This window comes from Tursiops truncatus, chromosome 21 (assembly GCF_011762595.2).
Source record: "Tursiops truncatus isolate mTurTru1 chromosome 21, mTurTru1.mat.Y, whole genome shotgun sequence".
Lineage (NCBI taxonomy): Eukaryota > Metazoa > Chordata > Mammalia > Artiodactyla > Delphinidae > Tursiops > Tursiops truncatus.
The window spans coordinates 10,742,348-10,761,176 of NC_047054.1; the positions used below are offsets into that span (position 1 = coordinate 10,742,348).

The window sequence follows — 18,829 nt, forward strand, 5'->3', positions numbered from 1 at the left end:
GTCACCGGTGTGGTGGTTGTTTAAACATCTCGGGCACCCCTGTGCCAACTTTGCTCTGAGCGCTGAGAGTGGTGACGTGTGACTGTGGAATCCCTGACACAGGGCAGGTGGGGATGCAGAAATGGGGCCCTGAGGTCCTTGTAGGGCGGGGAGGCAGGGTCGGGAACTCTTCTCTCGGAGGAGACTCGAGTGTAATCATTGCCCTGGAGCTCATCAAACATTAAACGGTCACGTATTGACTGGTGTATCCTGCCCGGAGAACAACGAGGGAACGTGCAGCCTGGCTTAGAAGCATCCTAACCCTTTCCCAGGCCTGGTCCCTTAGACAGATAATCACCAAGACAGGACGTATTGACTGTTCAGCCCCGAGCTGGGCTCGGTGCCTCATCCGAGGGCGGGGAAACAGGACACCCGATCCGTGACGTGACGCTCATACTGATGTCATCGCCCGGCCCAACGGTTTTACCAACGGCCAGGATATTAGGGGTGGGGGTCAGACAGACCTGCGCCTTCAGGAAAGGCACTCTCGGGGCCCGTCCGAGGTGGCGTGCGGTCCAGTGACCAGCTTTCCGAGTCCCTGCTACGTAAACAATCAGAAGAAGCCGACCAAATGGGACAAAACGAGCACTGCTGGTCGGGCTAACCAACCTGTATGGCTTATAGGTAATGGCGGTCCCGTAGGGAGTTAATTCCATTAACAGGCTAACTGGTACACTGGATGAATACCTGACCATTGATTAACTTGTTACCTATGTATTTAACCACTATACCTCTTGGGTGCCACCGCGCTGGGCACAGACGCGAAACACAGAACTCGCCTGCATGTGCACGGAGCTCACGCTCTCAGGGGGAAGAGACTGCACACAGACGATGATAATCGACGCTAACTGAATACCTTTGGATCGTGGTGATCAAAGAAAAGTTAGAGTCCACATTCAATGACTCCAACGTACAGTTGGCAAAAGGAAGCAAGATAATGGCAGTGTGGAAGAAAATGGAAAACCCAGAGAATTTGAGAGTGATGGGTGAAATCAGCCAGCCGTGGAAACAGCTGGCCGCCCCGGGAAGCACTGCTACGGGTCCAGCACCCGGATCGTAATCGTTTCTGGATTACCCAGCACAGTTACTGCGAGGACGGTGACTTTCTCAGAAATTCTGCTGTGTCACACCCAGAATCTGACTGTTTCTTGCTGTGGCTTTTTCTGCCCTGCTGTGGCCTCCATCACTTGAATCAGGAAGGCTGGTTACTGCAGCATGACTGGTCTCCCTGCCTCTGTCCTTGCAGCTTCTCCAGGCCAACTTCCACCCTGGAGCCACGTTCCTGCTGACAAAGAACTTCTCCTTGACAGGCTTCAGCTGGGCCCCTCCGAGCCCCGGCCTCCTGACTCTGCCCCCAAAGAGCCCAATTTTAGGGAGAACCCTGCCAAGTCGGCGTAGCCAGAATCCCTCACCCGATATCTGCTCACTCCCGGTTCCGATGGGGCTCCCTGTGCCCCACTCTCCTCCAGATGAGGTCTGATCACCTGCCCGCCTGCAGCAAGAATCCTGTAAGGTGGGTTTGGCCAGAATCCCTGAGCCCTGATGCTTCCTCTTGGAGACTTTCCGTCCGTGACCCCACCCTGCTCCCGGGCTGGAACCCCTGCTTGTCCTTGTGTGTTCACAGTTGAGCCTGGTCCCTCTACCCCTGTAACACCCATCGCAGTGGTGGCCACACCCACCGTGATGGCTCTGGACAAAGTTGGCCTCACCCTTCTAATCAGGGTCATGGGTGACTTTTCTCCTTAAGGCTGTTAAGACATGAATTAGATGACTTCACCTGTCTGCTCAAACCACTGGCTCCCTCTGTCCCCCAAAGTAACGCGGCAATGGATTTATGATCGTGTGGATGGTGGGGCCCCGCTAACCTGCCCTCCCACCCAACCCATCGCCTCTCGCCTCTCTGACGACGTTTCCCCTCCTGGCGACTTATTCCAGCCTCACCGGACCCTGCTTCTCCCGTGACTCTGCAGCACGCCCCACTCCCCACCAGGAACTCAGACATCCCCTCAGAGGTCCTCATGCCAACACCTGCGCCTGGCTGTCACCTTCCCGGAAGCCCACCCTGACCAGGCCACTTCAACTGCAACCCCCTCCCCAAGCCACCCACATACCCACACTCGCAGGCCTACCAGAGCCCCAGACTCGGATCATTGTTCCCTGAGGCACTCCCCGCCTCTAATACGCGAGGCCCTTCGCTCCTTTATTACTGATTAGTTATCACGTGAATGGCGTGTCTTCCTCTGTCGCACACTAAGAACCACGAGGCCTGGGATTTCTGTCTGTTTTGTTCATTATGTTTCTAAAGCACCTAAGCGGCGCCTGACACCTCACAGGAGCTCGGTCAGTATCTGCTTGACGGCAAATGAACAGATGCCCTGAACTGGACTGGGCAGTGCCAGCCTGCATGGGCCGTGGCCATCCCTCCCTGGCTTGGGAGGGTCTGGGTGCAGCAAACACACAGCAAAGCAGGAGTGAGTCTGCAGGGTTGCTGCCTGGACCTCTGCGGATGCAGGCCTCAGGGTGTCTCCAGCCCTGGACACTTTCGTTTTATCAGTCAGCACATTCCCCACTTTGCTTGAGCCTTTCCCCTTCAGAGCTAAAGATCCTGGATCAGCCATGACCTCCAAGCAGTGATGTGTAAACGGATGGCGGAATTGCTGAAGAAAGACCCGATTTCAGTGACATTTACCAGCCACAGCATATCATTAACTACAAACAACGTTTTGCAATAATTTTGCAGAATGTTTCCATACACCCTTCCCCCACCTCTCCTTAATGTTCACATCTTACATAATTGTAGTATAGTCAGAAACACCAGGAAATTGGAACTTATTAGAATTTGACCAGCTTTCCCACGAGTGATCTGTTCATGGTCCAGGATCCATCCCAGGCTGCATTTGGTTGTCCCGGCTCCTGAATCTCCTCCAACCTGTGACGACTCGCCTGTCCGCCCTTGTCTGTCATGACGGACGCTCTGGAAGAGTGTTCATCACTTATTATGTAACTATCCCCTCACCTGGGGTGTGGACTTTTTCCATCATCAGGCGGAGGTGATGCATTTCTGGTGAGAACCCCTCAGAAGCTTGCTCTGTGCATCGTATCCAGGGCGTATGATGTCTTTGCATCTCAGAGGGTTGATTGCAACCCTAATTACCTGGTTAAGTGGGGGAGGGTCCTTCTGGTTCTCCACTGTGACATTTCTACTGTTCCCTTGATAACTAATACACGTCTCGTAGGCAGATATCTTGAGGCCAAGCAGACATGAGCCTTCGCTCGCCCATCGGTCGCTCTTGCTGCGTCAGTTAACGTGGTGGTGCCGGCCCAGGCGTGCTTTTCTTTCCCCTAATCCTCCTATGTTAAAAATTCTACTGCAAGAAAGCACTATCCTGCTTCCCCATCATTTATGTATTCAGTGCTTTGCAAATATTAGTATGGACTCACGGGCGCTTCTTTTGTGGATGACAATCCAATACCTTTATTATTATTTCTTCTGTGGCTCAAACTGTCCAGTTTTGGCCACTGGGGCTCCTTCAGTTCAGTCTGTGTCTTTCTGACATGTCCCCACCGTGCCCACCCCTCCACCAGGCCCAGAAGGCAGAGAGAGCGGGCACTCGGCAGGCAGGCAGCACCGGGTCTGGGAGGTCTGGTCTCTTACCTGGTCACCAGGACCGCGGGGGCCACTCCTCTCCGCCACTGTAGACTCAGTGTGTCCAGGCTGGACTCAGCACCTTCCCGACGTCTGCTTCTCCTGCCAGCCTCCCCCTGTCACTGACTCACACCCCCAGCCCCGCCCAAGTCGCAGCCTTGGGGGTGCGCCTGTGCCTGCTCCCGTGTCCGGCTCTGTCCCTAACATGTGTACCTCCCAAAACATTTTCTCCACCCCGACTGCCATCACTAAGGCAGCCCCTGACAAGTCATCTGGATTTCCTGATAGACACCTAACTGTGTCCGCCCAGACAGACTGATCTCTCTAGAATAGAAACCTGCTAGCCTCCTTGAAATCTTCAGTGGCTCTGTATGACCTTCATTTTTTTTTAAAGAGAATTATTTTTTTTAAAGAGAATTTTAAAATTTTAAAAAATTTTTAAAGAGAATTATTAGCCTCACAAAGGAGCTGCATGGGACACAAAGTTACAGTAAAAATCATCTCTAATAACCACACATAATTGGCCCCAGCTAAAACTTCCTTATAAGCAATTCCATCCATCAAATATCATTAAGCACCTACTCTGTGTCAGGATAACGAAGACGTGTTCTGTGCTCTCAGGAGACTTAGAGGGAAGTCTGGTAACGGAGACCACATCGAATAAATAAATTCCACGTCAGCTGGTGTGCGCAGAGGACGGGGTATGTAGGGAGAACACATTCTGTTCTACCCTGCAATTGCCACCTTTGTTCCAGTATTTTCCCTATTAGCACCTGAGATTAAATACCACGGAGGCAGTTAAATACGTATTTCCATTTTTCTCACTCCATTATATTTTCTGACTCTTGATTTTATAGGTTAAATATTTGATTACCTACCACTGTATAAAATAAGAGGTACACGCTACTTAAGAGGAAAGAGTTCTTTGACTATTGCAACGTTTAATGACAAATGCTGAATTTAATAACTATTTGATACTCACTGTACAAACGTAAGAATCAATGGTAGAATCTACTACCCTGTCGTGATAGGAGATAATCACTAAATGTACCTCCATTTGAAATAAAAATCAGATTGTAACTGTACCACAAAGAGTTCATAAATGGGGTCCCAGTCAGCTGGCAATGTTTGTTGAACATTCACTGGATGACAATTACAGGGATAATAAAAAGAAATGAGCATACACTGTCATTCAATTTAATCAAGAAGTAGAGAAAAACACAGAAGATAAAAAAGAAGAATTATGACATCAACTGTGCAGGAAAATGACAGATGGAAAACTCTCAGTATGGGAACTCTGCAACAGTTGAAAGTCACCCAATATCGGGAGGGGGCCCGATGCTGAGAGGGGCATCCGTGCTGGGAAAGCCCTTGACTGTCTGGACCAGGGGTATGTTGGAGGCTCCTTTTCCAAGTACTCCTTGTGGTGTTGGACTTAGAAGTGATTTTAGAGAGACTCCAGGTAAGTAACCCTCAAATGCTCATCCCTTTCACTCCATCAAGGAAGAGGTTCCCTGGTGGCAACACCAAGCCACAACTACTCCCAATGACACGCATCTCTCCACCAGCATCTCTTACTGTAAGTCTCATGTAACATGAGCCTTGGAGACACAAAATGTGGGAATACTACTGGGAATAAATTTCATTTTATGGCTTTAAAATCCACATAAAATTATAATTCCACTTGCAGCTGAAAAGTCTCATGAAGTCACTGAGCATAAATTCATTACTATTGTAACTTTACAACACAAGAAGATTCATTTAAATGCAGTGTTATTATTGGAGAGACAGTAATTACAGGTTACGAGGGGGCTTAGAAGACAATACAACTGATTTTCAATATCTTCTCTTCTTTTAACGTTAATATACGCTTTTGGAAAAAGTTGAAAAATATTAAAAAAAATAAAATTCAGCTACAAATCCACCACCCAAAGATAACCATTACTAATATTTTAGTGACTTCCTTTTGTTTTTGGCTGTGCCACTGGTTTTCAGGATCTTAGTTTCCTCACCAGGGATTGAACCTGGTCCGGTGGCAGTGAAAGCGTGGAGTCCTAACCACTGGAGTGCCAGGAAGTTCCCTAGTGACTTCCTGTATTAGTTTTCTACTGCTGTGTCTGATGGTTCATCTTATGTATCAACTCGGCTACACTGTGGGACCCATATATTTGGTCAAACAGTATTCTAGATAGTGCTGCGATGGTTTATTTATTTATTTTTGGGGCTCCAATTAATATTTAAATTGGTGGACTTTGAGTAAGCAGATTGCCCTCCATTATATGGGTGGGCCTCATCTAATCAGTTGAAAGTCTTAAGAGGAAAGACTGACCTCCTCGGGAAGAGAAATTGTGCCTCCAGACTGTCTTCAGACTTGAGCTACAGCCTAAATTCTTCCTTGACCCTCTAGCCTGTCAGTCTGCCCTGCAGAATTTGAACTTGTCAGCCTACACAATCATGAGAGCCAGTTCCTTACAGTTAGTCTCTCTGTCTCTGTCTCTCTACACACACACACACACACACACACACACACACACCCCCTATGTTTCTGGAGAACCCTGACTAATACACTGCATAACACATTACCATAAATTCACTGGCTTAAGGCAACACTCAAGGGTTAGCTCACATCAGAACTGTAGGTCACAGTCTGGCCCATCATGACCGGGTCCTCTGCTCACGGTATCACAGACGGACCCCCAGCCTCCAGTCAGACTGAGTTCTCACTGGAGGCTCTGGGAAGAATGAACGTAAGTGTTTTTTGGATACATATTGCCAAATTTCGCAGTAAGAGAGATTTTAAAAACACTTTTAACCATGATAAAATGATTATTTCAAAAGCAGTTTAGCTCATCAAAACCTCACTTTTAAACTCTGTGAAAATGATTTCTGTCATTTAAAATTAATTGTTTAGTTTTAGATGCCTAGTTAATATCCTGGCACTCTGTACACTTATTCATTTATTTACTTGATATCTTATTTACACACCCAGCCCTTAACATACACTTACTTATTGGATGACCAAATAAATGGAGAATTCATATATTAATTATCACACACCAAGGAAGACGATGATTTCAATAGACTAAATCACCTTTACTACATTCGGGAGAATTGCATATAATGTGACTTAGTAAAAGTCACTGCTGCTTCAGCCATTTGGCTTAATTTTATTTAATTTTGCACCCACATCTTACAGATTTGCCTCTCTTTGCTCTAATCTCTTTATTCAGTGCATTCTCTGGAAACAGTCAGTGCTTTGACAGCCACTGGCTTCTGGTTTATTAACAGAAAGCCCTGTCTGACCTCTCACAAGTGCTCAGCTGATCCATCTGTGTGTCACTGTTAGACGTTTGAAGTCCACAGAGGTAAAGACAGTGACTTGTGTTTAAAGAGTGATTGCTTTCAACACTCTTCACTGTTCAAGTGTGACAAATTCTTTGTCCATTATGCTATCTGAACTCCGGCAGTTCAGCATGAGGTGAACTGAGGAAACGTCCTCAGCTCTGTGCTGGAAAGCACATGTCACGCTTAGATGAACGGGAGCACAAAGGCCAAAAGCTCTGCGGTAGACTGAAGAGCGAGTGAATGCATAGGCAGCCGTGAGAGTGACCGGGAATGACGACTTTTGGGGGAATCGAGAGCTCATACAATGAGAAATGGGAAAACGTTGGAAAAAAGAACAATATTTTATCTGTTTCTCTAAAATCAAGTTCCCTGCCCAAAGGGCTGGAAAGAAAAGGTGGTCAGTATTAAAAACTCTACACAATACTGAAGTTTCAAAAAGTAATTAAAAGGAAGAAAAATAGTTACTAGTGGCTACTACATTTATCCCAGTAAGTTGATCTTTCCTTCATTTAATTCATTCAAACCCCTGATCAAGGTGAAAATCAAAACAAAATTGCAGACTATCCAGAAAGTAGGGACAACAAAAGCATCACCTATCAGGGTATGTGTGAGGCAGGTATAGGTACACCCTTAGGAATAGTCATCATAGTCATAAACACTTTCACTACTAAATAAGCATTCAGCTGAAGAATGAGAGAAATAAATTAGATCTAAGGAAATACAAAGAAAAAATTAACAATAAGACATAATCACTGAATTAGAAAACAAGAAAACAGTAGAGAATAATAACTCAACACAGAGCTGATTCCATAGTCTGAGAATCAAAAGCTGAGGATTTACTAGAGAAACAATCAAAATAAATGAAGAGGTATGAGGGTGAGATCCTGGTGACATCCATGAATAGAGACAGAAAAAGGCCACAGTGCTGAACAGGTCCACCTTCCTTCGCAGACAGACGCCTGCGGAGTCTGCAAAGCCCGCAGTGGGACTGCTTCGCCAGTGAGTGGAGACCTGAGGGGCACAGCGCCAGGTGTCCCTCGGTCCCTACCTCCTGTTCAGTCTCTGATGAGAGACATTTTCAGCTACCTGGGAAGCCAGGAGGTCGCACTCTTCAGAGCTGCAAATACACACTCGCAGTGCTGGCAACAGCTCTAACGTGACCTGGCACAGAAGAAACCCCCGTGGTTTCTTCCAGCTGAAATGGAGGGTGTGGAAGTCACCAGACCATGGGTAGCAGTGGAAACTGTGAAGGAGAATACTTCTCCATGGAGCAAACGGTTCCCTATTGGTTGAAGATTTGCACACTTAAGGTGTGTGATATTTTCAAGGAGGCTAGCATCTGGTCCTTTTGGGACTAATTATTAGAGAGTTTAAGGAGTTGAGTGAATGTGAATGGGCTTTCACACATCTTTTCAACTTATAAGTTTTACTTTTAGAAACTTTAAAAATGATGATTTTACTGGTGCCCTTAATAGCAGTTCACTTATTAAGCTGATTAACAATGATCCCTGACTAGGGATTCATAAGAAGTCAGTTTTCTTCATTCATTCAGTGTGTATGGGGCCCGTATAAAATGCCACACAGTGAAGATACGATGGTTGTTATAGACAGGACGTCTCTCTGTTAGGGAAAGCAGACACGTGTATGGTAGAGGCAAGGGCAGAGGACTCAGGAAACGCCCGGCGGGGCACTGACTCAGGAAGACCCCCAGAAGGAGGGAACCCTGAGCGGGTACTGAAGGGTGAACAGGAGCGCGGAAGTGTGAGCCGACGGTGCAGTCAGGAGACTGCAGGGAGTTCAGCAGGGCTGGAAGGCAGATTGCCAGGAGCCTTGGGAAGGGTGAGAAGAAAGGCTTGCCAAGCTGCGAGGGGCTGGAGGGTGAGGGATCTGCCCTGGGGCTCAGCCAGGTGCCCGGGGTGCGAGGATGCTCAGAAACGGGATGCTGAGGGGAGACGAGCCTGCGATACACTGGGCCTGGGGTCGGGATGTGAGAGATGCTAGGAGCTGGGGTGGGGGGGCTGCCAAATTCAAAAGGGAGCTGCACATCAGGAAAGAGCAGAAAAGTCAAGATTGATGGCCCTAGAAATGGGGAAAGTGGCCTTGCGGGATGCTCAGTGAGCCGTTCTAGATGGATCCTGCACGCCCTGTGCCTTTCGGGGTTTCTCGGGTTGACCCCACTGTGGCCCCGAAGCAGACCTGACCCCTCCCCAGCAGCCAAGGGGCACGACCAGCTGCTACCGGCCAGTGAATTCCAGGAGAGTCACAGGGCAGGTGTCTAGGTCATCGAGACGACCAAGTCAGTGTACATCTGGAGAAAAGGAAGCTCCCTTCTCCGAGCGCACGTGAGGAGCCAGAGGGACCATCTGAGCGCAGCTTCCCGGCTCTTCTCCGGCGCTCACCTCCCAGCCGGGGTTCTCTCCTGTGACTCGTTCGATCTCCTCTCCAACCAGCGGCCAAGGGGCATGTCTATGCTGCCTGATGTGAATCAGCAAAAAGGGGGTGAGGCTGCAGGGCTCTCCCCTCCTCCTGTCCCGGATCAATGTTTATGCCTCGCCACAGAGGAGCTGCTGGCACACACTCCATTTTCCGCCCTCTGTTTTTGATTTCGCAGGATTGGGTTTTCCAGTTCTGGTTCAGTTGCCCACTGTCAGCATCCCTCCCTTTCCGCACAGCTCCGGGCATGGTGGCGGGCGCATGGTCCTGTAGCTATCATCACAACGCAGATATGGAACGGTCCTTTTCCTGCACAGCCCCAGATGTCTCTGTCCTCGTATTATCCCATATTCGTGCCTGAAGAACTTCCTTTAATATTTCTCCTAGTACAGGTCTGATGGCAATGTTTTCCTCTGCTTTTGTTTTTGTGAAAAAAGTCTTTATTTCACTTTCATTTTTGAAAGATACTTTCTCTAAGTCTAGAATTCTGGGTTAATAGGTTGCTCTCTTAATACTTTAAAGATGTTACTTCATTATTTTCTGGCTTGAATACTTTATGACAAAAAGTCTGTGAAAATTTTTTGTTCCTCTGTATGTAATGTGTCTTTTTCTCCAGCTTTCTTTAAGATTGTCTCTTTATCCTTGGTTTCTGGTAGTTTGAAAATGATGTGTGTGGCTTTTGTTTTGTTTCTGGTACTTATCTTTCTTGAGATTTTCTGAGAGGCTTCAATCTGTGATTTAATGTCTTTCATTATTTTTATGAATTCTTGGGCGTTATGTCTTCAAATGTTTCTTCTATTGACTGCTTCCCCTTCTCTTTTCCTCCCAGGATTCTGGTGTGTTGGACAGTTTGATATTTTCCCACAGTTCTTGAATGCTCGTTTCCACTTTTTATTTCTTACATTTTTTTCTTTGCGTTTCAGTTTTGTGATCTCTGTGGACCTATCTTCAAGCTCACTGATAATCACTCAGTTATGCTGAGTCTGCTGAAGAGCTCAGCAGCAAAATTCCTTACTTCTAACACCATGATTTTCATCTGTAGTATTTCTAGCCGCCTCTTTCTTCTAATTTTTCTCTCTCTGCCAACTTCCCTTCTGTGTACGTGAGTAGTCCACGTTTTCCCTTAGATTCTTTGGCATTAATTCGTTATTTTTAGGTTCTCTCTGATAGTTCTGTCAGCGGTTATCTCTAAATCTCCTCTTGGCTGCTCTGTTTTTTGAGTGGCTTTTATTTTCTTTTATTGTGTCTTCTAAGTTCTGATATTCCTGAATAGATGGCACATTTGCATAAATGAAGGTTAACACTATATACAGAAAAGGGACATATTGAGATGTCCTGGTCCCAGCCCTATTGCACCTACTTTCTCTTTACTCCTTAGAGGTAAACATTTTTATTAGTTTCTATTTATCCTTCTATTGTTTCTTTATGTAATATAAATGATTATTTATATTTATATAAATATTTATACTATAATTTATAATTTATAAAAATTTATAATATAAATATGATATGAGTTTTAATCGTATCTTCCCATTTTATTATAGAAAAGTGGCAGCTATATACTAATGTCCTATGCTTTGCTTTTTAAAGGTGATGTAACCTGGATCGCTCCAAATCGGTACATAGAAATCTTCCTCATCTTTTATAGCTGCCTAATATTCTAGTATATTCTATGAATAATATCCTACCGTTTTAATGCTTGTATATCTATTATTCAATCAGTACTACAGTGGTGAACTCTGGATTGTCTTAAACTTCTGCTATTACTGATGATGTTGCAATGAACATCGTCTTACTTGTGTCACCGCTTACAGGTGTATCCAGAGGCTAGACTGCCCCAAGCGGGACCCAAGGCCTACGGATGGGCGCATAGGCAGTTTACAATTCCTTACAGTGATATACAATGGAATTGTGCGCATGCTTGACAGCAACTCCTTTAGAATAAGATTTTACATTTTTAGTTTTAAGTGGAATGCTAAAATACTCTCTAAGTTTCAATTATCGATAAGGTATGTAAACAGTCTTTTTAAAAAATTAAATTTATTTTTGCCTGCATTGGGTCTTCGTTGCTGTACGCGGGCTTTCTCTGCTTGCGGTGCACGGGCTTCTCATTGCAGTGGCTTCTCTTGTTGAGGAGCACGGGCTCTAGGTGCGTGGGCTTCAGTAGTTGTGGCACCTGGGCTCAGTAGTTGTGGCATGCAGGCTCAGTAGTTGTGGCACATGGGCTTAGTTGCTCTGCGGCATGTGGGATCTTCCCGGACCAGGGCTCGAACCTGTGTCCCCTGCATTGGCAGGCAGATTCTTAACCACTGTGCCACCAGGGAAGTCCCATAAATAGTCTTTTCTGGCCTTTGTCCATTTTTACAGCTACAGTGCTCACTTTTTCCTTACTGATTTGTAAGGCATCTCTTCGTATTAAGGGTATGAAAACGTGTCACCTGTATTACGGAACATTTTCCCAGGTTTTTATGGTTGTTTTACTTTGGCGACAGTACTTTTAGCTTGTTGATTTGTTTGTTGGCTTTTACCATGAGTACATTTTCAGTTTTATGAATCAAAATCTGTCAGTGTCTTGGAGTTTCTCACTGTGGAATAAGGTTTGGATATGCCTTCTCCAACCCAAGATTGTAAAATATTCATATACACACATTCATGTATATATATACACATATACATACACACGTATATACACATACGTGTATACACACACGTATATATATACACACACACACACATACCTGTATATACTCACACGTACAAATATGATTCTTATATCTGTAACCCACCTGAGTTTATCTTTACATATGAAGTAGTTCTTAAAATAAGCTCTCCTTTCTCTATAAATTTAAAATGCTACCTTCTTGAGAGAATGACTCAGAGATGTTCAAAATTATTAGAGCTTTGACTTCTCAATTCAACTAAGCAGAAAAAAATACCCCGAATTAAATTAGTTGGTCTACCTTTCATAATTATAAAAAGTGAATTCTCCAGATACTAATACATAAGCTAATTTAAAAATCTAGTAAATCAGATTCAGTAGCATCTTGAAATTTGCACTTCATTTAAAATAATTCTAAATGGTGTCTGCCTACGGGCAGGGTCTGACCCACAGAGAGACAGGGTCTGTCCCCAGCCTGGGGGTCTGATTTTCCTGATCAGTCAACACAACTGTTGAGAATTCTGAGCAGTAAGACAGCTGTGACAGGTCTTTGCGTGTCTTTTTTTGTTTCATTTTTCTTTCGAGAGTGAAAAGACTTTCTCTCACCTTGCACTCTATAGAGAACACAGCAAGGTGAAAGCGAAAATCCTTATATGTGTAATAAGGACATGCACTCAATTATTAATGAGAAGACTGACTTTTTTCTCGGTTTAACAGCAGGAAGACAAGACAGTGTTCAACAGAATCACTGTTCCCAGAGGTCAAGCATTCTGAGTACGTGCAGCCTTCACAGAAGGGGTTTTATATTACACGGCTCAAAAGGGCTGGTAACAGGCAGCTAAACAGCCAATCTCGTTTCAGGTCTTAGCTGCGCAGATTGAAGAAGGGCTGCTGGGAAAGTCCATTTTATACCAGTGTTTACTGTGACTTGGGAGGCTCGTAAAATTCCTAAGGTTTCAGTGTGCCCATATGATAATTCAACGATAAGAACATCAATCCATCAAATTAAAACTAAAGTATAATTACTAGGTTCATCTGACTAGTTCATCTGCATTCTTAAATACCATCATGAGTGTGAATAGAATTAATGGTGCATACTGAGAATAAAACCTAAAGGAGGTTGGCAGACACCAATTCTTATGTTTATCACTTGACTCTTAAACCGTTCTGTCAGCTCCTGCTGGTGAAGTTCTGTGGTGTCAGAGGGAAAACATGCAGTGCACTGCTAAATCTGAGGGCTTTCAGTCATATTTTAAACACCCTTTAGAACTACCACTTCCCTTCCCTCAGAGATCATGTTGGGCCCCTGGCACACGACCCTGCTATTTGGGTGAAATACTTTCCTCGGACATGGGATTAAAAGAACTTTTCATTTCAAACCCCTGGTCCCTTCCGTGGCCTTCAGTACCTTGCTCCTCTGACTCAGGGTTCTGTTCCATAAAATGGGCACAGCTTTTATTTCCCTGGGTAAAGAGTTGAGTTTTCATGATGCCATTTAGGACGAAAATAAGTGAAATTATATTGAAACCTATAAAATGCGAAGATGTGCTAAGAGCCTAGCAGGCAATAATAACAACTTACTTGCTATACCTCCCAGTAATATATTTTAAAGAGAAATTTCATATGTTAACACAAAGAGCGACTTGTTATGGGAGTTTCACGGACTTTGCAAATTAGCAGAGGAGTCCTGCAGGGCACGGTGTCGTCTGGACATGTCACAGGGTGCTGCCCCCTCCCCTTCACATCTCCATCGCAGTGTCAGATTTGGGGGAAAAGAATAATCCACACACGTGTAAGGAGAACTTAGCACAGTGCCCGGCACGTGTCGGAGGGATGAACGGAGTGATAGACACAGAATAACGGGAAGAAGGGCCCGACCGAGGGCTTATCTCTGCAGACAGAGTGGGCAGTGTTTGCAAGGCCAACGCAGACGTAAGTGAGCTGAGAACAGGAGCAGGTGTTAGGCAGCATCTTCTATTCATTTTCCCCCAGGTTTCCCGAGGTATGAAGTGCAGCGGGTGTGCTGGGGCTAGAAGCCTCTGTGGATGAACCCCCGGCTCCACTTCCACACGCGGTTGGTGAATGGTTACTCTGTCCAGTGGCCTTGCCTCTCCATCACTCTCTTGGGTTTTTGAGGGAATTTTTACTATGGTGGGTAATGACGCGGGCTTTACGAATGTAAGCTCCTAACAATATCTTCTGAACATCGTCAGCACTGGCGCCTGGTACAGATGAGGGGAGGGACGAGAGGCAGGTGCTGACCGCTGAAGAAGGGAATCGTGGTCCCGCGGGGAGGACTCAAGGGTTGGGGACAGGGCTCCAGGGAGCACGACCAGTCTGGGGTCAGCAGACAGGGATGAGGGACTTTGTCAATAGGAAAACAAAGTGCGTAATTCTTTTTTTTTTTTTTTTTTTGCGGTACGTGGGCCTCTCACTGTTGTGGCCTCTCCCGTTGCGGAGCACAGGCTCCGGATGCGCAGGCTCAGCGGCCATGGCTCATAGGCCCAGCCGCTCCGCGGCATGTAGGATCTTCCCGGACCGGGGCACGAACCCGTGTCCCCTGCATTGGCAGGCGGACTCTCAACCACTGCGCCACCAGGGAAGCCCCAAAGTGCGTAATTCTTTTTTTTTTTTTTTTTTTTTTTGCGGTGCGCGGGCCTCTCACCGCTGCGGCCTCTCCCGCTGCGGAGCACAGGCTCCGGACGCGCAGGCCCAGCGGCCATGGCCCACAGGCCCAGCCGCTCCGCGGCACGTGGGATCCTCCGGGACCGGGGCACAAACCCGCATCCCCCGCATCGGCAGGCGGACTCCCAACCACTGCGCCACCAGGGAAGCCCCCGTAATTCTTAAAAGGTCTGATCCCTGCTCACAGTTCAAACACTGCTTGCTTTTGTTTCTTTTTCATGGTTCGCTTTCAAAGTGCACAATCATGAAATGAATCACGAACTTTTAAAATGAGGAGTTAAGTCGGTGACCCTACCCAGCGGACCAGAACCTCAAGACCTGCTAAGCACAACTGCTGCCCGGGGGGTGGGGTTTTCAGATAACCCAGAGTTCTCAGATGTGTCTTCAGGCACCCCCAAATGAAGCTGGGGAGACCAGTGCCTGGTCCAGCCCTCGACGACTGCGTGCCTGGGTCAGGTGATGCCTCTGGTTCCCCACCCCTAAACCCTCACTTCTTTTTTTTTTTAGATGTTGGGGGTAGGAGTTTATTAATTAATTAATTTATTTTTTGCTGTGTTGGGTCTTCATTTCTGTGTGAGGGCTTTCTCTAGTTGTGGCAAGCGGGGGCCACTCTTCATCGCTGTGCGCGGGCCTCTCACTATCGTGGCCTCTCTTGTTGCGGAGCACAGGCTCCAGACGCGCAGGCTCAGTAGTTGTGGCTCACGGGCCTAGTTGCTCCGTGGCATGTGGGATCCTCCCAGACCAGGGCTCGAACCGGTGTCCCCTGCATTAGCAGGCAGACTCTCAACCACTGCGCCACCAGGGAAGCCCAACCCTCACTTCTTAAGTTCCCAGCACAACCTTCCACTGACAACCTCTTGCAACGGTTTGCTTTCTTTGCTTACACGCCCCCTTCCTGTTATCCCTCTGTCAGCTCCACAGGGCGAGCCTCTGGCTTGGCTCCTAGGCACTGACTCACAAACCTCCCCTGACCACCTCCTCTGTGTAAGGCAGCGCCTTACCTTAGGGGACCCGTAAGGGACGAGACAGGCGTCGCTGCCTCCCTCATCTGTTCGTGCCTGGCATCCCCAACACAACTGCCGAGGGATTTAAGTGAACGAGGTCATAAAGGTACCGTTCACGTTTGTCAAATGTAGGATACAGGTCAATTCAAAATTTAAATTTTTCATCCTGTGAGGTAACATTTAACGGATGACTGGGTTTATCAGGAGAAATCACACCATTGTTTCACATGTCGCCATGTGCACGGGGCACGGGTGGGGGATGACACAAAGGTGACACCCCGGTCACAGCCTCATCCTCTCACTACGTCACAAGAACAACTCTGGATGCAACACTGGCAAAGCACTGAGCTGCTGTTTCACCCTCTTGCTGAACCTTCACACCAGAGAAGCCACAGCTCGTGGTGGGAAAAGCAGACAGTTCTTTGCACTTACATCCAGACTTAGCTGGAAGGACCAAAAACACACAAGGTGACTGCTAAGAATTACAGGCATATTTTCATAGTTCAAAGGAATAGCCGAGTTCCTAGTTTCCTGTTTATATTTTGGAAATTAGTTAAATTTATCAACAGTGTGTCTTTGCACGCACCCCTATGTTCATTGCATCACTGTTCACGACAGCCAAAACATGGAAACAACCTAAATGTCCATCGACAGAGGAATGGATAAAGAAGACGTGGCACATATATACAATGGAATACTACTGAGCCATAAAAAAGAATGAAATAATGCCATTTACAGCAACATGGATGGACCTAGAGCCTATCATACTACGTGAAGTAAGTCAGAGAAAGACAAATACCGTATGATATATCACTTACATGTGGAATCTAAACTATGGCACAGACGAACCTATCTATGAAACAGAAACAGACTCACAGATACAGAGATCAGACTTGTGGTTGCCAAGGGGGAGGGAGAGGGATGGAGTGGGAGTTTGGGATTAGCAGATGCAACTAGTGTATATACACTGGATAAACAACAAGGTCCTACTGTAGAGCACAGGGAACTATATCCAGTCTCCTGGGATAAAACATAATGGAAAAGAATATCAAAAAAGAATGTCTCTGTGTGTATAACTGAGCCACTTTGCTGTACAGCAGAGACTGGTACACCATTGTAAGTCAACTACACTTCAGTTAAAGAAAAAACAAAAAAAAACCCAATGTATTTTTGGACAAATATATAAAGCACATGCTATGATATTTGTAAAATTAATCCAGTTCCTGCCCCTACCCTGCAAAAAACTTGTTGCCTACATGTGCACTTGTAAAGTTATAGTAAACAAAAAATTCCCCATTGTGATTTTCACACACACACACACACACACACACTCACACAGATGTGCTCCTGATCAATTGCTGGAATGATCTGAGAAGACACGGATGGGTCATCGGCTATGATAGGTACTTGAAAATTAATATTTGACATAGAAACTGCCCAAGGGTATTTCCTTAATTACTATGCAATGAGTAAATAACCGAAGGTCTGATGACTTGAAAATTGACAGCCATTGAGCCTAATATTTTCAACCCAGGACTTTTTCTAGGGTGTTTGGACAACCGGCCGCGGTCGGCGTGAGAAGAGCCCTGGGCTGGGGTGAGGGAGGCGCGTGGGGGGCTTACGTTTGGAGGTCCCCCGGCGGCCTCTGTCCGATGGACTTGAGCAGGGGCTCTGGCCGGAGCGCCACCTTGGGGGGCATTTTGGGGCTGGAGTCCGACTCCCCGCTTTCCTCGTCACCCATGGCTTTGATGTAACTGCCACTCCTCGTCCTTCTGCAGGGAATTTCCTCGTCTTTGCCCCCCGTGGGGTACCCTCCCCACTCGTCCTGGGGCACCTAGGAGAGAACAGACAGGGCGTGCGTCAGCCTTGGCGTCAGAATCCCGTTACTGCCTCTCTGGGAACAAATCCTCGGAGCTCGTGAAGACACAGCTTGTTATGGTCACTCAGCAGTGAAAGTCACACGCTTCTTAGGGGTCTGTCATTCAAATCCCCAAAGGACATTAATATACAATTATTGTTTTCTCCCCTGTTATAAAAGTAATAAATGTTATGGGAAAAGTGAGACAATGTTAGAAAGAAAAACCCGTTTGTAGTCTCAAAACCCGGAAAAAAGCACCACTAACATTTAGATTTATTTCCTTCTGGTAGGAAAGCAGTTGAAACTTGAGAAAAGTGGAAAAAGAGGTCCCCAGTGTGGAGAACAAGAAATAAGAGGAAGAAGGAGACCAAAGGAGGACACCCTGCTGCGTGGCGAGGGCTGACAGGGGCGCACCCCACCGTCGGGCCCCCACGCCAGGGCCCTGCACGCCCGGGAAGCACACACTGCGCTGGGTGGGGACTCAGACCCCGAACGCTGTCCACGGCGTGGGTCCCAGCAGAGCGACGCCCCCTCAGCGCTTCTGTGTCACTTCCGGGGTGCATGGGCTACGCCGCGAAGAGGATGAAGCAGGCCTGCACTCCGTGTCCACCCCCCATCTGGGAAACCCGGTGTGCTCACACAGCACACACAAGTCTCAGGGTGTCTACACCGCACGCGCCTGCCCCGTGCAGCTCACCTTCCACCAAGCCGTGACCCTTACAAAGACCCAAACCACGCCAAGCAGCGGCCGAGGGTAGAGGGCTGCACGATTCCGCACGTGCCCGCGCCGTCACACGGAGTTACGCAGTCCAAGGACCTAACATGTGCTCTCCGTGCTGCAGGACGCGATCTCCCGGAGTACTCTTCACCGAGACAGAGGACGGCGCAAGTCTGTACTGACAGTCTTTGGAGACAGGGTTCTTCCTGTGGTGACTATTCAGAGACTTACAGACACTCAGGTCATCCTAAGAGGAGTCCTGCCATTTTTCCAGGGTTTTTAAAAAATTTGATTGAAGTCTAGTTGGTTTACAATGCTGTGTTAATTTCTGCTGTACAGCAAAGCGACTCAGTTATAGACGTATATATCTATTTTTCATATTCTTCTCCCTTATGGTCTATCACAGGAGACTGAATAGAGTTCCCTGTGCTATACAGTAGGA

At 46.9% G+C, this 18,829-nt stretch overlaps 1 protein-coding gene across 1 annotated transcript in view; it reads right to left on the bottom strand.

Annotated features, from left to right (window-relative positions):
* The window catches only part of DLGAP2 (DLG associated protein 2), a 111,845-nt gene that overhangs the window by 65,628 nt on the left and 27,388 nt on the right, over positions 1 to 18,829 (bottom strand). Inside the window, exon 3 of the mRNA XM_019921235.3 lies at positions 17,434 to 17,645. Within this exon, the coding sequence (XP_019776794.1) occupies positions 17,434 to 17,645 (212 nt within the window). The remainder of the gene's footprint in view (positions 1 to 17,433; positions 17,646 to 18,829) is intronic.